At 45.2% G+C, this 17,916-nt stretch overlaps 1 protein-coding gene across 1 annotated transcript in view; it reads right to left on the bottom strand.

The window, feature by feature from the left end:
• DIS3 (DIS3 homolog, exosome endoribonuclease and 3'-5' exoribonuclease) overlaps positions 1-17,916 on the bottom strand; it is a 27,550-nt gene extending 9,634 nt beyond the window's left edge. Inside the window, exons 1-16 of the mRNA XM_032226523.1 lie at positions 17,643-17,916; positions 17,037-17,194; positions 14,817-15,010; positions 13,196-13,269; positions 12,203-12,367; positions 10,991-11,161; positions 9,021-9,134; positions 8,800-8,937; positions 8,164-8,310; positions 6,612-6,728; positions 5,532-5,633; positions 4,443-4,507; positions 3,658-3,742; positions 2,963-3,090; positions 1,885-1,971; positions 727-883 (exon numbers count right to left, since the gene is read on the bottom strand). Coding sequence (XP_032082414.1) covers positions 727-883; positions 1,885-1,971; positions 2,963-3,090; positions 3,658-3,742; positions 4,443-4,507; positions 5,532-5,633; positions 6,612-6,728; positions 8,164-8,310; positions 8,800-8,937; positions 9,021-9,134; positions 10,991-11,161; positions 12,203-12,367; positions 13,196-13,269; positions 14,817-15,010; positions 17,037-17,194; positions 17,643-17,870 — 2,130 coding nt within the window. The 5' untranslated portion in view covers positions 17,871-17,916. The remainder of the gene's footprint in view (positions 1-726; positions 884-1,884; positions 1,972-2,962; positions 3,091-3,657; positions 3,743-4,442; positions 4,508-5,531; positions 5,634-6,611; positions 6,729-8,163; positions 8,311-8,799; positions 8,938-9,020; positions 9,135-10,990; positions 11,162-12,202; positions 12,368-13,195; positions 13,270-14,816; positions 15,011-17,036; positions 17,195-17,642) is intronic.

Raw genomic sequence — 17,916 nt, 5'->3', positions numbered from 1 at the left:
ACTCAGCATCCCATCCTTCCAAAGTTCGTAAAAAGACCCAGATTGTTGAGGGCAATATGCTGGTTCTGTAAACTGCTTAGAGAGAACTGTAAAGCATTGTGAAGAGATGTATAAATTTAAGTGCTACTGCTAGAGAATCTACTAATTCCGAACAACACTGTCAAACTATTTAGTAAGGCTGTATTACTATTATTCTTCTCATCTTTCCTATTACCTATCTCCTTTTCTACTTATGACTAAAACTTGGTTACTTGTATCTTTATGGTTTAGTTTTATTTAGTTTCCTAGTATGATTTATGTTGATTGCTTATTTAATATGCTATCTATAACTAAGTGTTATATCTTATGATTTATGATGAATGTATTTTTATGATGACTATGGTTATGATTTATCACTTATAGCTTTTATGTACACTGAGAGCCTATGCACCAAAGACAAATTCCTTGTGTATCCAATCATACTTTGCCAATAAAGAACTCAATGCAATGCAATGCTACTCTACCCTACTCTACTCTATTCTACCTGAACTGTTCTACCCTAACTGTGCCGTACCTCCTCTTAACTACTTCAAAGTTAAAGAGAGAAAACTCAATTGGTGCAACATTTCTTGATCCCCTTTTACAGGCAGGAAAGGCCACCAAGAATTCAGGGAACCCCCATTCACACATGCAGAGAACCTTTCATGCCTTCGTCCCACCAGCGGAAGGCCTTCTGGAGTGACTTGCCTTAGACTTGGCGGCCTTCACCAGGATGTCGTAATTGGAGGGTGGGGGAGCCGGATGCTTCCTCAGCAAGGCGTGCTCTGAGAATTCCTGGTTGATCTTTTGGGCAACGGAGATGTTAGCCAGCAGCATAAACTCTTCCACCATGGAGTTGGTCTCTCTGCAGAAAGGAAAAGTGGCTCGTAAGACTCCAAGGAAACAGCCAGCCTTGACCTGATGCGTTTGTTTCCCCCAAGGCAGGGGTCGGCAACCTTAAACCCTCAAAAAGCCATTTGGACCCGTTTCCCACGGAAAAGAAAACACCGGGAGCCACAAAACTCTTCCCGTGCCTGACTATTTCCTGAGCGGCCCCAGAACTAGCATATGTAGTTGAATTAAACTTTCTGTTTCCTTCTGAAACTTTTCTTTTCTTGGATTTATCCATAGTGGGCCTACCGGGGTTCGAAACACTCCAAAAATCACGTGCCGGTGGGTATCACACATTGGCGGTTGTGATGCATATTTTGAGTGACAGGGAGACGCAGCAGAGGGATGAAAGAGCCACATGCGGCTCCAGAGCCGCAGGTTGCTGACCCATGCTCTATGGGACAGGAACTAAGAGGAGGAACACCGTGGCCCTGTAACTGGACACCACTTCTTTTATGCACTATGGGACAAAATAAACAAGTAAGAGCTGCTGAGCTCCAATCAGCAGCACTAATTCCTCCTTTCTCAGAACCTCAGTGGCTCAAGGCCATGCCAATCCCAGGATGCCACCCATGGACAATAACCGAACATGTATATATTCAGTGCTTTGTTATGGATACTCTTCCTCTATCGATCCTGAATAAGTTTAACCAATGGCTGGGCTCATATGTTGTACAATTACATTTCACAATTTTAACCCAGGTTGCGCAACATGTGAGCCCAGCCATTGGGATAAACTTATTCACAATCGAAAGAGGAAGAGTATCCATGCCAAAACACTGGATATTGCATGCTTGGTTATTGTGACCTGGTTCATGCCTAACATGAAACCATGTCATTACGTCTTCGGCATACTGCGCCAATCTGAACATCACAAAGGAAACGGCATCCTAGAGATTTAGGGGGAAGGAACCTCTGGACCCGACAGACTGACACACAGACATACACACACCAAAAGAAAAGGCAGGCACTCACTTGAGTTCCTTCGTCTGCAAATCAATCGGATCGTGGGTTTCGCTATCGATGTGGAATCGAACCTCGGGTGAAGAAAGAGTTAAAGCTCTAAAAAGAAGATGAACAAAAGCAAAGTGTTTTTAAAAAAATACAGAATATGGAACCTTGCCATTGTTGTGAAAGGACGCCACCGGCCAATTCTGTAGGATCTATTTTAAGACAGGCCGGCCGTTCCCATAGCCCTCCTGCCTTCAGAGACCTGGGTTGACATGGATTCGTTCACAAGTGACCCTCTGCTTTGCCAGGCACGTTTGTGGCCAAACCCCAAGATGAGCAAAAAGGCTACAACAGATTCTAGAGAGGAGCTCTTGGTTGGTTGGCTACTTCATCTTTTTCAGAAATCCCCTTAAGGCCAGCCTTTGGCCTCATACACCAAATACGTGTTTCTCCTTTCAATTGTGCATCACGGGACATCATCAGTGGCTGGGCCCAGGATGCCTCTCAAGAGCAATTAACTTGTTTCCACTGCTCTAATCACTTTAGAAATGTCCAAAGGGAGCTCTCAGGAAATCTAGTTCTGCATCTGAAAATGTTTCCTTTCCTTTCTTTCCCTTCCCCTCCTTTTCCTTTCATTTCTTTCACTTGCTTTCTCCTTTACTTCCCCTTTCCTTTCCCTTACTTCCTTCTACTCCTACTTTACTTTACTTCCCTTTACCCTGTTTCCCTGAAAATAAGACCTCCCCGGATAATAAGTCCAATCAGGCTTTTGAGCACATGGGCTAAAATAAGCCCTCCCCCCAAAATAAGCCCTCCCTGAAAATATTACAACACAGCAGCCATGAGGTGACCACGCTCGCCGCCTCCTACACCTCAAAAATAATAAGACCTCCCCAAAAATAAGACCAAATGTTTATTTCGGGGGAGTCAAAAGAAAATAAGACCCTGTCTTATTTTTGGGAAAACATGGTACTTCCCCCTCCCCTCCCCTTTCTTTTCCTTTCCTTTCCTTCTGCTGGCAAATGCCAGTCAGGTCCCTGAAGATTGCAATGCGTCAAGAAAGAAAGCCTATTGTGTGTTACATGCAACCTGAACTACTTACCCTTTTTCTCGCCGACGTTTCTTAAGGATTTTGGCCAACCTGTTCAGGCCACGGAGACTCGTGGTAATGTCATCCTTCAACGTGGCAGAGTCTATTTTCATTTGGGCCTCCGCATAGGTAAGCGAAGCCTTCAAAGAACAAACAAAGGAAAACAAGGAATATGGGGGGGAAGGAGGAGAATCTCTAAAAGAAATTGATTTAAATGTGAAAAAAGTCAAACATGAGATTTCTGATATCAGCTTGAGACTTCAGAGCCCGAGGCTGCCAATTATGTGATTGGAGAAAACAATTTGTGTTATTTGTGTTACACAAATAGATGTTGCTTTATTGTCCACCAAAACAATCATTATATCTGTGGCACAGAAATTTACTGCTTTTTTTTTTTAAGCAAATTAAAAAGATCTGACTCATAAAGAACAATGCATAGAAAAAATAACCAAACTTCTTGTCTGGGTCTCTACCCTTCCACAATGATTGGAATGATTTCCTCTTGAGTAAATAATTTCAATTTGTGAAGGGTGTTTTCAGGGTTTTGCAATCTAGATTTGAATGCAGAACATTCCATATTTTTAACTTTATTTTTTTTTAATATATCCACTTTAATGAATGCAGGCTCCTTTCAGAATTAATCAGAGTCCAAAATCAATTATCTCAGCATCGGATTTTCTAAATGGCCCCCTACCTTTAAACCCTACCTTGGAATTAATGACACTTTTTGTAAATCTAGTCGCCAAGATTTCAGCATTCTGATTCATTTCCCAAATACACGAAAAGGCAAACCTAAGGAAAGGAAGAGAGTTAGTGACAGAAAAGGAAAGCACACCACAAAGTGTTCACTACATCGCTACTACAATGCCTTCTAACCACCAAGCATGGGCTTTGCGGGGGAGTTTGAGCCTGGATCTCTGGGGGCAAATCAACTACTGGGACTGGCCTACGCAGTTAATGAAGCTGTTTGAAGCTGTGGTGGCTTAGTGGCGTAGTACTGCAGGCTACTTCTGTTGACTGCCAGCTGCCGGCAGTTCAAATATCACCAGGCTAAAGGTTGACTCAGCCTTCGATCCTTCCAAGGTCGGTAAATGAGGACCAAAATTCGTGGGGGCAATAGGCTGACTCTGTAAACTGCTTAGAGAGGGCTGTAAAGCACTGCGAATATAGCAATAGCAATAGCAGTTAGACTTATATACTGCTTCATAGGGCTTTCAGCCCTCTCTAAGCGGTTTACAGAGTCAGCATATTGCCCCCAACAATCCGGGTCCTCATTTCACCCACCTCGGAAGGATGGAAGGCTGAGTCAACCTTGAGCCGGTGAGATTTGAACCGCTGAACTGCAGATAACAGTCAGCTGAAGTGGCCTGCAGTACTGCACCCTAACCACTGCGCCACCTCGGCTCTGCAAAGCGGTATATAAGTCTAAGGGCTATTGCTATTGCTTCCAATCCACAAAAGAATGGGATAATCAACAGCTCCTAACATTTACCTGTCCACATTGGATCTCAGCGAACACAAGTTGGAACTCAGCAGGTCGGGAACCATATCAATTCTCTGCAAGAAACAGAAATGGCGTTGTTGGTCTACGAACACTTCTAGAGTGAGCTGACAGAGCTGGTCAAGGCAAGCACCAAAGGTTCGCCAGGCTTCAAATGTACCGTATTTTTCAGAGGATAAGATGCACGTTAGTTTTTGGGGAGGAAAATAAGAAGAAAAAAATCTGCCTCTGCCTACCAGCATCCATCGGTATTCATCTGGCCAGTGCCTTAGCCAACAACCTGGTCAGCTTCAGCACATTAGCCTGATTTAGCAGGAGCAGCTGACTGGCGGATGGATTGGTTTCTTGGAATACCCCCAATCAGCCATCCTCAGAGGTGAACTTTAGCAAGAGGTTTGCTGGTTGTGAGCATGCACGTTTACTTCGCTCACACATGTCTTGCTGGGGCTGAAACGCAGCATCAATAATGCGGCTGAACTGCGCAGGGCACTCCAGTGAGCACAGCGGGCACAGCACGGAACGTGTCTGACAAGGCAGCAGCAGCCCCGGGCTGCCTTTTTGGCCTCCGCGCCTCATGTTTTAAACCTCCAAATGCTCCGTTTCAGACCCATTCAAGGCTGCGTGGACCCCCAAAGCACATTGCTGCCAATTGCCACCCGAAAACATGACGCACAGAGGCCAAAAACGGGGCGTGCAGAGGCCAGAAACGCAATGTGCTGAGGTAGCGATGTGCTCTGGCCATCCCCACAGCAGTGAACGGGTCTGAAACTGAGCATTCGGAGGCCAAAAATGCGAGGCGCAGAGGCCAAAAATGCAAGGCACGGAGGGGGGGGGGGGGGCTGTGGCAATCCCTGCAGCCTGGAACATGTCTAAAACGTGAAGGGTGGGCAGGGCTACCTTTGGTGTATAAGACGCACCCATCTTTTGCGTCTGATACTCTGAAAAATACGGTAGATCCCACATGTTCAAACAACTGAACCAGAAAAGGATAACAGAAGCTTTGTGTCCCAGCTTACTCAAACAGGTGGGGCAGGAGAGCCAGCTGTCAGCAAGAGAAGGAAAGAACTCTCCAAAAGGTACCTTTTCACACAAATACACGGTGGTGCCCCTTTTGGCCGATTCTTGGTCTAGAGCATTTCCTGGTCGGATGAAGTGGCTGACGTCTGCAATGTGCACCCCAACCTAGAGAAACAGAGAGATTCTTTAATGTTTATGAAAGTTGGCACCTTCCCCCGAATTTCTGACTGTCTCAAGAGCATCGTGTGAAGTTTATCTTCCTCTGTTTTTCCCAACAGGCCTGGTGGCGCCGCGGTTAGAACTGCAGAACTGCAGGTTGACTCTGCCCACTGCCAGGAGTTCGATCCTGACCAGCTCAAGGGTGACTCAGCTTTCCATTTCTTCCGAGGTCATTAAAATGAGGATTCAGTGGGTTGGGGGAAATATGCTGATATTTGACAACCTCCCAGATATTTACGAAGAATGCTGTAAAGCAAGTGTCCCCGATCCCAAGGCCATGGACTGGCCCTGGGCTGCAAACTGGGAGGAACTGAGCTGTACAAGCAAGCAAAACCCCATCCACACACACCCTGGGATGCAGGCACAGCATGAAACCATGCTCCCCTGGTCCATGGAAAAACCACTCTTCATAGAACTGGGCCACGGAGCCCAAAGGTTTAGGGGCCACTACCATAAAGCACTATGCAGCGGTATATATCGTATTTTTCAGACTATAAGACACACCTAGATTTACAGAAGGGAAACAAGAAAAAAATAGTTTTTGGCCTCCGCACATCGCGTTTTTGCCCTCCCTGGTCCCCAGAAGCATTCTGAAGTGCCTCCCATTTTGGTTTCTGGGAGCCGGGGAGGATGAAAGTGTGACGCATGGAGGGTTCGGGAAGCCAAAAACAGGCCCGTATTCGGTCTATAAGGCGCACCGAAATTTTCACCCACTTTTTGGGGGGGAGGGGGGAAGTGCATCTTATAGTCTGAAAAATACGGTAAGTCTAAACGCTACAGCTATTCCTTCCGGGCCTATCCCATTTTCTAGCCATGATGTTTTTGCTCCTTCACTGCAGGCAGAAATCAGGATGCTCAAGAAGAGCTCCAAAGAAGGATAAAAACGCAGACCGGCCTTTCAAAGACCCGTGAAAAAACCCTTGCCTCCAGATTTCCGTTTTCCAGCTCCCTGCAGTGCAACGCATCGTCGATATCGGTACACCCAGGAGGATCCACGCTGCACACACACAGTTGCCTCAAATCCTCTCTCTGCTTCATATCCTGAAATTTCATTTTCAACAACAACAGAAAAAGAAACTCATGTTATTGGCGAAAGTCCTGTGAAAAACCGCCAAGGCTCGCTAACACAGATTAGGTTCAGTTGAAAGCCTCTTCTGTCTCCCTTAAACCAACAGACTAATTTTGGGGCACCTTAAAAGTCTGGCAGAGACATTCTCATATACAGACAGTCCTCGACCTACGACCACAAATGAGCCCGGAATTTCTGTGACTAAGCGGAACATTTGTTCAGTGAATTTTGATTCAATTTACGTTTCTTGCCATCGTTGCTAAATGAATAGCTGCCGTTGTTAAGTGAATGACGTGGTTGTTAAGTGAATCTCGCTTCCCCATTGACATTGCTTGTCAGATGGTCACAAAAGGGGATCATGTGACTCCGGGACACTGCGACCGTCATAAATCCGAACCAGTTGCCCAATTCAGCGTGTGAATTTTGATCACGTGGCCATAGGGACGCTGCAACAGTTCATAACTCACTTTTTTCAGTCCCGCTTAACTTTGAATGGTCACTAAACAAACTGTGGTAAATTGAGGACTACCTGTATAGATTAGATTCTGTTGAATGCCAGTTCTGTCTCTCTAAAACCAACAGAATAATTTTATGGTACCTTAAAGTCCACAAAAGAGATCTATATCTATCTATATCTACCTACCTACCTACCTACCACCTACCTACCTACCTACCTACTATCTATCTCTATCTATCCATTATCTATCTATCTATCTATCTATCTATCTATCTATCTATCTATCTATCTATCTACCTATCTACCTACCTACCTATATATCTACATCCATCTATCTATCTATCTATCTATCTATCTATCTATCTATCTATCTATCTATCTATCTATCTATCTATCTATCTATCTATCTATCTATCTACATCTATCTATCTATCTATCTATCTATCTATCTATCTATCTACCTACCTACCTACCTACCTACCTACCTACCTACCTACCAACCAACCAACCAACCAACCAACCAACCAACCAACCAACCAACCAACCAACCAACCATTACTATGGAAAACAACAAAGAGAAGAGGAAATTAAAAGGATATCCCCCAAAGAAATCTTGTTAACATGCTGTTCTGTAATAACAACACACAACAACTGCTAACACTAAGAGGGAGATGCTAAGCAGACATAAATTTCATGCTATCGGCAGAAGACATCTAAACTAAAAATCAATGGCAACGAACAATGAATTTCACTTTATTCTATATGAAGCTGGAAGAAAAAAACTATTCCACATCTAAACGTGGGAAAATCTTTGAGCCAAGGCAGAAATAAAACACGCCTCTTCATTCTTGTAGGCTTCATTTCTTGGCAATGTCGTAGTATGACCTGCAATGGAATAAACTTTTATGGGCAATGACAAAGGTTTACTTGCAAGGATAATGTGCCCCTACCTCATCACTGATGCTCCAGGGCATCTGGGGTAGGAAACTAAGAACCGCTTGAGAGAAGGGCTGATGAGGAACATCATGTTCAAGTAGCAAGACTTCGGTCTCCGTCTCCTTATCACCAGCTGCTCCCAATTTTTTTACAAAATGTCCCTAAACCAATGCACAATTTGATCAGCACTATGAGAAACATCAGATTTATTTTTTGGGGGGAGGGGGGGGACGACACACAGAATAATAAAGATAATTGGCAGAACAGATTGTGGCCCGCCAAGGGAGCTGGCAGCAGACTCGGACAGTGAGGACGTTGGGGAGAAACACGAGCCACTCCAGGAGTCTGGGGAAGGCTCTGATAAGGGCTCTGTGTCAGAGGCAGAGAGGGGGCCAGAGCCATATGCCAGGTATCAGCTGCCTTCGGAGTCAGACATCAGTGAGGCAGACGAACAGCTGGAGCCTGTTCCCAGTGTGCGCAAGCACAGAACTGCCAGGAGAATGGAACAGCTAAAGAACAGGGGTCGACTTGGGAGTAAGGCCACAGGTGGACGGTGAATGTCCCCTCCCAGACAAAATAAAAGAGGAGCGAAAGGGGAGTTTGCAGGAGACAATTAATTTGTTAGACACTATGTTTCATTCCCAACTTACATTAGGATACCGGGATGTTTTAGGCCACCCATCAATAGCCACAATGATTCTTTGCCCTTCGAGGATAGAAGCTTGCCTGGTTTCTATACGTATTCGAGGTATTCTTCGTTCAGCTGGCGTGAATAAATGCCGCCTGGCCTGGCAAGGAACAAGGACAATGGCTTTTATTACAATTAAGAACATAGTCACCAAATCAAGGGTGCGATCTTCTTTGTGCCTACCTCTTTAATGTGTGATTTAGACAGCATGCCACAATACGGCCTCCAGTTCCTTTTAATAATCCCCACAACTTTGCCTGTGGGTCGTAGCATGGCCGTGTTCACTGAAGTCTTCGGCTAAGGGTTTAAGAACACATAGCTGCAATTGAAACTCATGTGGACAAACAAGCCGTTGAATCAGCTACAAGTCTATATCCACCTTCCAATCTCCAGTTGTAAGAAATGGTGTACCCTGCCCTTGTAACATCTGCACACTATTCAGGCTGGTCAACAACAGTTGAAAAACGCCAAAACACACTTATGAAAAGGGACTTCAAGGAAAAGCAGGAAGGTAGAACAAATGAGACATATCGTTGTTATTGCTTTTTGGAGCGGATGTTCGATAACAATCAAATACTATTTTAATTCATGGGAAAGCCCCTCTGCTTTGTGCCTGCCGCTAAACAGGCTTCAATCGTAGCCTGAATACAACAGAAAAGCTTTACAAGGTATTTCCCAGCATCTCTCACGTAAGGCTGGCTTTGGGGATTCCTTCAACCACCAAGGAACCAACCCATCTGCCTTCCATAGCAGGAAAAGCAAAAACTCTAGGTAAGCAAGGCCATTATGACATCATCGGTTATATTTACGTGCATCTTAGAACCTAGGTCCTCCAGAGCCTGCAATAAAGCTGGTTGTGTGGATTTAGCACTAGGCAACCTTAGGAGTTTAGTGGGAATTTCTGCTCCAGCCAGAAAAAAATAAAAATGCAAATGGTTTCTGGCTTTTATAGTTGTCAAACTGACTGGACTGTATGTAGCACGAGGTGGACTTCAAGCAGTCAAGCCTACACAATAATTTGTGAAAATCCTGAGTGTTTGCTGTTGTTCAACAGTGGAAGTTAATAAACTTCCACCGTCTTCTGGTCTGCTCTGTTTCTTGGGCTTCACAAGTTCTAAAGCAGGCCAAGCCAGACTGCAGAATACCCTGGGAATAAGACTGGCCCTAGAGAGACTCGGATTCAAGTCCTCCCTCGGCCGTGGAAGCTGATTCGGACAGTGAGGAGGTTGGGGAGGAACATGGGCCAGTCCTGGAGTCTGGGAAGTCTCTGATGAGGGCTCTGTGTCGGAGGCAGAGATGGGGCAAGAGCCGCATGGCAGATATCATGCCTTCAGAGTCAGACATCAGTGAGGCAGATGAACAACTGGAGCCTGTTCCCAGTGTGCGCATGCACAGAGCTGCCAGGAGAATGGAACAGCTAAAGAACAGGGGTCAACTTGGGAGTAAGGCCACAGGTGGATGGTGAATGGACCCTCCCAGAGGGAATAAAAGAGGAAAGAAAAGGGAGTGGAGTTTGCAGGAGACAATTAAGTTTGCCTAATTGGTTTGTGACTCTCGAGACTCCTTGCCAAGTTTTGCAGATATTGGCATGTCAGCTCTCCAAGCCAGATAAGGTCTGTGACTGTAAATCCTCCCTTGAAAGACTTTGCTTGATGTGAATGAGCAGAATTTACAGTAAGTTAATAAAAGGGGTTTTTGTTGGGACCAGGAGTTTGCTTCATGCTCTTGGGAGGCCTGGGTCAGAACAGAAGCTCCTGAAGGGAGGACAGGACTTAAAGAAATGAAGCACCAACAGCCTGCGCTTTTGCTCAACAGTGAAGGGACTCAGGGCAGAAAACATCCTGCAGAAAAAGCACAGCTCCAACTTCTCCATGAAACAGAACTCAAGAAGCTTCTTGGAAGCGTTGAACGTCTTCAAAAAAAATCAGAAAGTCCGGTTGCCTCTTGAAAAAAAAAAGCACACAAAAGCTAGACCTTTGCTTTTGGGGAGGAAAGGCTCCTAGGGCAGAATTTTGTCCCATTTCAAAAGAGGCAATACTTCTTCGCAGACTGACAACAAATGGACAATTCCCTAATCTCTGAACCCAGCCACCAGTGTACAATTTTCCTTGCACGAAGGTAAAAGGAAAGCACAGAAACCAAAAATACCATACCTTGTTTTGATCTTCCTCCTCTTTTTCAGTATCTTCTTCTTCATTCTTGGTCTCATCGTCAAGCAGAACCACAGAAGATGGAGCAGTCCAGGCATCCTTGGACAGCAACTCCACGGCTACAATATCCTCATGCACAGCACGATTTAAGTGTTTCAGCCCTTGTATTATTATCTTAATGGGAAGTAAACAATCGGATTTAGATACCTAAAGCCATGCAGGTGGTCAATTTACGACGACAATTGAGGCCCCCCCCCCAATTTCTGCTGGTAAGTGAAACATTTTTGTTAAGTAAATTCTCCCCCATTTTATGAACATTTCTTCCTACAGTTGTTAAGCGAATCACTGCAGTTGTTCAGTTAGTAACACTGTTGTCAAGCGAATCTGGCTTCTCCACTGACTCTGCTTGCCAGGTCGCAAAAGGGGATCATTTAACTCAAACACTGCACCCATCATAAATATGAGTCAGTTGCCAAGCATCCGAATGTTGATCTTGTGACCATGAGGATGCTGGAATGGGCCTGGAACGGTACTAAGTAACTTTTTTTCAGTGTCGCTGTAACTTTGAACGGTCACTAAATAAATTGTTACTTGAGAACTTACAGTATTTGGAGAGACATACAAAAGAGTTGTGTTCCCAAAGTTCTAAGCTAAAGAAACACCCAATGGTCCATTAATGTGGATTAATATTAAAGATGACCCACTATATTTAAAACAAAAATCAGAGTTTCAGAGCAGCTCTTTTGGCAGGTATAACTAACTTAGGAAGTTAGTGGCGGCACAGTGGTTAGAATACAGTATTGCAGGCTAATTCTGCCAACTGTCAGCAGTTCGATCCTGACCGGCTCAAGGTTGACTCAGCCTTCTATCCCTCCAAGGTCGGTGAAATGAGGACCCTAATTGGTGGGGACAATATGCCTACTCTGCAAACCACTTTGCAGAGGGCTGGAAGGCACTATAAAGCAGTATATAAGTCTAAGTGCTGTTGCTATTAAGAAGTCTTTAATCTAGAAATCAATGTCAGCAGGTAGAGATAGTAAGATGCCAACAAATTCCACCTGATTTTTAACCTCTCACAGAAATGCATATCTTCCGTGCCCACTGTACTGTCCATTCCAACATACAGGAGTTCAGAGAAGGCAATCCCTGCGATTCCCACACAGTTTTTCATTTCCTAGTCAAGAATTTCACAGCCAATCAATATATCAAACCAACCTCTCTTTCTTGGTCGTTGCCGTGAATCCAAACTGTGGCTTCCAAGTAATTGTCTCTGCTGGCTCTGAAGGTGCCCTGAAGGTAAAGGCCGGACTTAATGCCCTGCTGCAGTTTGCTGAGCGGGAGATGCTCCGGGAAAATGATCTTGCTGCTTTCAATTTCATTCTGTAAGAGAGATTTACACACCAAATGTCCCTTGCACTGTTGCAACTAATAAATGCAATTCGAGAATGCATTTCAGCCCCTCGGACTGGAGGTCTGATTCAGCTGCTGTCTTTCCACACAGGAGAAGGCAACATGGCAATTTCAGTCTCCTTATAGACCTTACTGCCAAAATTCAGGAAAACGTTGTGGCCAGTCAGCGGATCTGGAAGCAGATTCGGACAGTGGGGAGATTGGGGAGGAACATGGCCCAGTCCTAGAGTCTGGGGAAGGCACTGACAAGTGCTCTGCATCAAAGGCAGAGATGGAGCCAGGACTGTCTGACAGTTATCAGCTGTCTTTGGAGTCAAAGATCAGTGGTGCAGAAGAATAGCTGGAGTCTGTTCCCAGTGTGCGCATGTGACAGGAGACAGGGACAGCTAAGGAACAAGGGCCGACTCGAGAGTAAAGGCACAGGTGGACGGTGAATGGCCCCTCCCATAGGGAATAAAGAGGAGCAAAAGGGGAGGGGAGTTTGCAAGAGACAAGTCATTCAATTCATTAGGGTGACAATCTGCTTGTAACTCTCAGAGACTCCTTGCCAAGTATTTTCTGGTACAGCGTTGGGTTTGGAAGATATCAGCCTGGCAGCTCTCCAAGCCTGATAAGATCTGTGGTTGCAAATTCACCCTTGAAAGACTGTTTGCCGGGACTTTGCTGGAGGTGAATGAGAGGAATTCACATTAGCTTAATAAAAAGGGGTTTTGTTGGGACAAGAAGTTTGCTTGGTGATTTTGTGAAGCCTAGGTCAGAACAGAGAGCAAAAAATAACACTGGAAGTTGAAAACATACCTCTTCATCGTTTAGGCAGGCAAGGCGATCCATAAGCTCGGGATAGCCAGTTAGGCTCTTTACATACTCTTCGCCTTAAACAAAAAAAGCCCAAAATTTGCACTTTGAGAAAACTACAGAGATTCTCAGTCATCTAGGTCATGATTGCTCCAAAGGTGCTTTTTTCAGGAGGCAACAAGACTTTCCTATTTTTTTCTTTTGAAGATGTTTCGGTTCTCATCCAAGGAGCTTCTTCAGCTCTGACGCCGCAGCTGTCTGCAAGGAATATAAATCCTTCCATTCCCCACCGTCCTGTCAGAGCTGAAAAAACTTCTTGGAGGAGAAGTGAAACCTCTTCAAAAGAAAAAAAAAACAAGAAAGTCCAGTTGGCTTTTTTTTGGGGGGGGGGGAAGCACCTTTGGGGCACCTTGAGAAACGAAGATCATTTATGCAGCAGGAAGTTCTCCTTCAGGGAGAACAGACAGCTGTGGGGAACAAATTGAATTGAATTGAATTTATTGTATTTCTATGCCGCCCTTTTCCCCAAAGGGGACTCAGGGCGGCTCACAATCCAAGTCAAGGGAAGGGGTACAAATAAGGAATAAAAAAGACGAACAGAACAATACACAATTTAAAAGCACACAACAACCATACCATTCGAGAGGGGACAAAAGCTCATTAGCCCCAGGCCTGTCGGAACAGCCAGGTTTTAAGGGCTTTGCGGAAGGCCTGGAGAGTGGTGAGGGTTCAAATCTCCACGGGGAGTTCGTTCCAGAGGGCCGGAGCAGCCACAGAGAAGGCTCTCCTCCGGGTGGTCGCCAGTCGGCACTGGGCAGCGGATGGAATTCGGAGGAGGCCTAATCTGTGGGATCTGATCGGTCTATTGGAGGTGATTGGCAGCAGGCGGTCTCTCAAGTACCCAGGTCCAATACCATGAAGCGCTTTATAAGTGACGACTAGTGCAAATGAGGTACCAGCACACATTTTTCACTCAAAAGAATGAATGCATGGAAAGTTTATTTTAAAAAAATTAAAAAAGGAGTAGACACTACAAAGATAGGCCAAAGGAGGAGCAATTCTGGTTCCCAGAATTCTTGGTAGCATTTTAAGCCCCAGAGGAAGAATTGCTCGGCCATCCCTGAGAAGGAAATTGCCAGAGGAAGGCAAGCTTCGCCAGATGCAGCTGAGCCCTTCGGAGGTTCTTAGAAAACAATCCATAGTGTAACGTTCCCATGGTTCGCCCATGAGGCCAATGTTGAGAAAAGACAAGACACGAACTTTCTCGGGATGGAGCGACCCAGATTGGGGGTCTGAGAGCCCCTTTTATTGAAATAGGACAAAGGCAGGAGGAGCAATAGCATGTGCTTAAAAACAGCCTGTAAAAGTACAATTTCTAATCTACTGCTCAGAGAAGTTCTGTCTATATATGGTCAAATCATGGACGTCATTGGTAGGGCACATCTCAGAATGTTATGTTATGCACTATCAGGATGTTATGGCATTTTAGGAGTTTGTTTTCTCCTGTGTGGTTCAGCGTGGCTCTGCATGCCCTGGTATGAACTGGGCCATGGGTGACTGCTACGCCTACACAAGGAACTATATTACAACACATAGCCAGGAAAAGTCAGAAGGTTGGACTTACAGGTAAATGTGGTTATTCCATCCTCTACAGCTTTCTCTTTATTTTTGCGGTCATTGGTGAGCAAGATGACCAGGATGCTTTCTTCCCCTTGTGATTTTCTCAAGTGTTCCTGATACCACTTGGCTGCTACCCGAATGGCTCGGTCGTTGCGGTCGTTTGCATTTTCTCCTCGTTCTTGTTCTATGTAGGTGTCCCTGGAAACGGAAACCCAGGGGGACGTTTTAGAAGTGAAAACCGTGCCTTGATTTCATTTTGTATCTATTTCTGTAAACTCCGTGCCCCCTACCCTCCCCTACTCCGCCTCACTGACCAAGGCTACTGAAAGCATTAAGATGGTTTTAAGAGTGCTTATAAATTGCATTCTGGATAAAAATATGGTGGATTATGCAAAATATTTTTTAAAAGAAGATAAAATTTACCCCGCAGTTATTCTTGTTAGGTATAACTACTGATTGTACTACTATAGAGACTAACTTGATTTTGTACTTAATAACGGCAGCAAGACTGTTGGTGGCACAATACTGGAAGAAGGGAGATTTGTCTACTATTCAAGAATGGACATTAAAAGTAACAAACTTAGCAGAGATGGCTAAAATATCAGCATATCTTAAGGATTATTCAGATGTGAAATATAAACTGGAATGGAGAAGATGGATTGACTATATTCAAAATAAACACGGGACTAAAAAATTCCAGGTAGTTTATGACTGAAAAGGCGAGGAATGATATAATCTGTTTAGAGTTAGCTCAACAAAGAGGAGTTGAAGCACAAATGAAAGAGGATACTAACTTTTTTTTAGTTCATTTTAAAATATGTTTGTTAAAGATTTATACCCTGTATTTGCTCTGGGAAGTCGGGGGAGGGGGGAACGTTGGGAAGGGGTTGGGTTTGGGTGGGGGGTGGGGGAGGGGAGGTAAATATTTGTAAAAGCTTTTTTTTAAATTTTCAATAAAAAAGAGTGCTTATAAATTGTGGGAGAACCAATCCAAAGGTTACATGTAATTTAACATTTTATGTAACATTTTCAATTTAATGTAACACTTAATGCACCAGTATATCCAAATAATCAAATTGGCACCGGTTCTTAGGGCTTTAATGCCACTAGGGGCATTTTCACAGCTGATGAAAATCTAGCAGTTTGAATGTTTGAAATAATCCCATGAGTCAGAAATTCCAAATCAAGAGTCAAATGTATGCACTTGAAAAAAAAAACTAAAGGTAAAGGTTCCCCTCGATATATGTGCTAGTCATTTCTGACTCTAGGGGGCAGTGCTCATCTCCGTTTCAATGCCAAAGAGCCAGCGCTGTCCGAAGACACCTCCGTGATCATGTGGCCGGCATGACTAAACGCCGAAGGCGCACAGAACACTATTACTTTCGCACTAAAGGTGGTTCCTATTTTTCTACTTGCATTTTTTTATGTGCTTTCAAACTCCTAGGTTGGCAGAAGCTGGGACAAGTAACGGGAGCTCACTCCATTAAACGGCACTAGGGATTCGAACTGCTGAACTGCCAACTGTCTTAGCCACTGAGCCACAGCGTCCCTCGAGAAGAAACTGCTGGGTTCTAATCAAAAATATTGTAGTAACACATTAACCGAATAGCAGATTTCATGAACTACAGATCTGTGGACCAGCAACAAAAAAAGATTGGAAGCATTCAAAACATCTGTGCCAGCCAATGCACATCAAGCAATTGCAGAAATTGGGCATTAAGCTGGCAATTTTATGTCATTTCATTTCATAAAAATAAAAAAGAGTAGAATAAAAAGAAAGGCAGATCCTCCTAATTCCCAATGAGATAGCAAGATAGCTTTCCATCGTGCAAAGATGGCAAGATCATAGAAATGGAATAAAATGAAAAGCATTATTCAGAGGTGCGGTAGCCATACGAAAGGTGTCAGAGGGAGGTCTGGACCATAACTCTACTTTCACACTATAACTGAGCAGCTGCTTTCCAGCAAATGGTTTCGAGCAGATGAGAAGTTTAGGATCAAAGAAAGGATTCCATGTATCTCTAAACCAAGGTTTAGAGAAACCAAACTTTCCCAACCTCTGGGGTTTTTAAGAGGGTAGACACCAACTTCCAAAATCCTCCAGGCAGCCCAGATACAGGATTCTGGGAGTTTGGCGTCCATCCCTCTTAAAGACCCAGAGGTTGAGAAACCGTGTTGTAGTGCGAGAGGTAAGGTTTGGTAGCATCAAGCTGGCGAGACCCACTTGTGATGCTCATTGGTGAAGGCGTAGAAGTGCTTCTCGGGGGCAGCAATGGCGTCCTTGATGCGCCCGTAGACGGCTGCGCTGCGCTTCCGCACCTCCTGCAGGACTGTCTGAGGGACGATGGCATTCCCAATGGCTGCATCTTCCAGCACGTCGATCTGTGAAGGAGGAGGAGGAAGAAAGAGCAGGGAAGATAAGGACAAAGTAAAGAAGAGGAGAAGGAGGGAAGAGGACGACGGAAGAAGGAAGAGGAGGAAGGAAAAAGAGGAGTGTAGAGGAAAAGGAAGGAAGAAGAGGTGGAGAAAGGAGGAGGAAAAGGAGGGAGGAGGAGGAAGAAGAGGAGGAGAAAGGAGAGAAGAGTAGGAGAAAAGGAGAAAAGAAAGAAAGAGGAAGGAGGAGGAAGAGAGAAGAGGAGGGAGAGGGGGAGGAAAAGGAAGCAAAAGGAGGAGGAAGAGGAGGAAGGAAAAGGAAGGAAGAGGATGGAGAGGAAGAAAGAGGAGGAAGGAAGAAGATAAGAAAGGATGAGAAGGGAGGAAGACGTCGTCAACCTGGGAAAGGAGGCCACGCGTAGAAGCCCTCCGAGGGAAATCCCGCCTCCAGCCGCACCTGGTGCAGCACCACGTTGGTGTCCAAGAGCAGATAGTGGGGCCGCGGGGCGAGCGGGCTGGCGGGGGAGTTTGGGGAGGCCTCGAGGCCGCGCTGGGGGGCCTCCCCGCCGCAGAGCGGGCAGCCCGGCACCCCGCAGGCCACGTCGTCGCGCAGGTAGTGCTCGCGGACCACCTTGAGGACTGAGCCGCCGCGCGTGCGCTTCAGGAAGGAGCGCGAGGTCAACATCGTCTCGCCGGGAACACCGCCGTTCGAACGGGAGCCTGCCCGCCGG

Source organism: Thamnophis elegans, chromosome 11 (genome assembly GCF_009769535.1).
Source record: "Thamnophis elegans isolate rThaEle1 chromosome 11, rThaEle1.pri, whole genome shotgun sequence".
Classification (NCBI taxonomy): Eukaryota; Metazoa; Chordata; class Lepidosauria; order Squamata; family Colubridae; genus Thamnophis; species Thamnophis elegans.
This window is presented reverse-complemented; position numbering and strand designations above follow the sequence as displayed.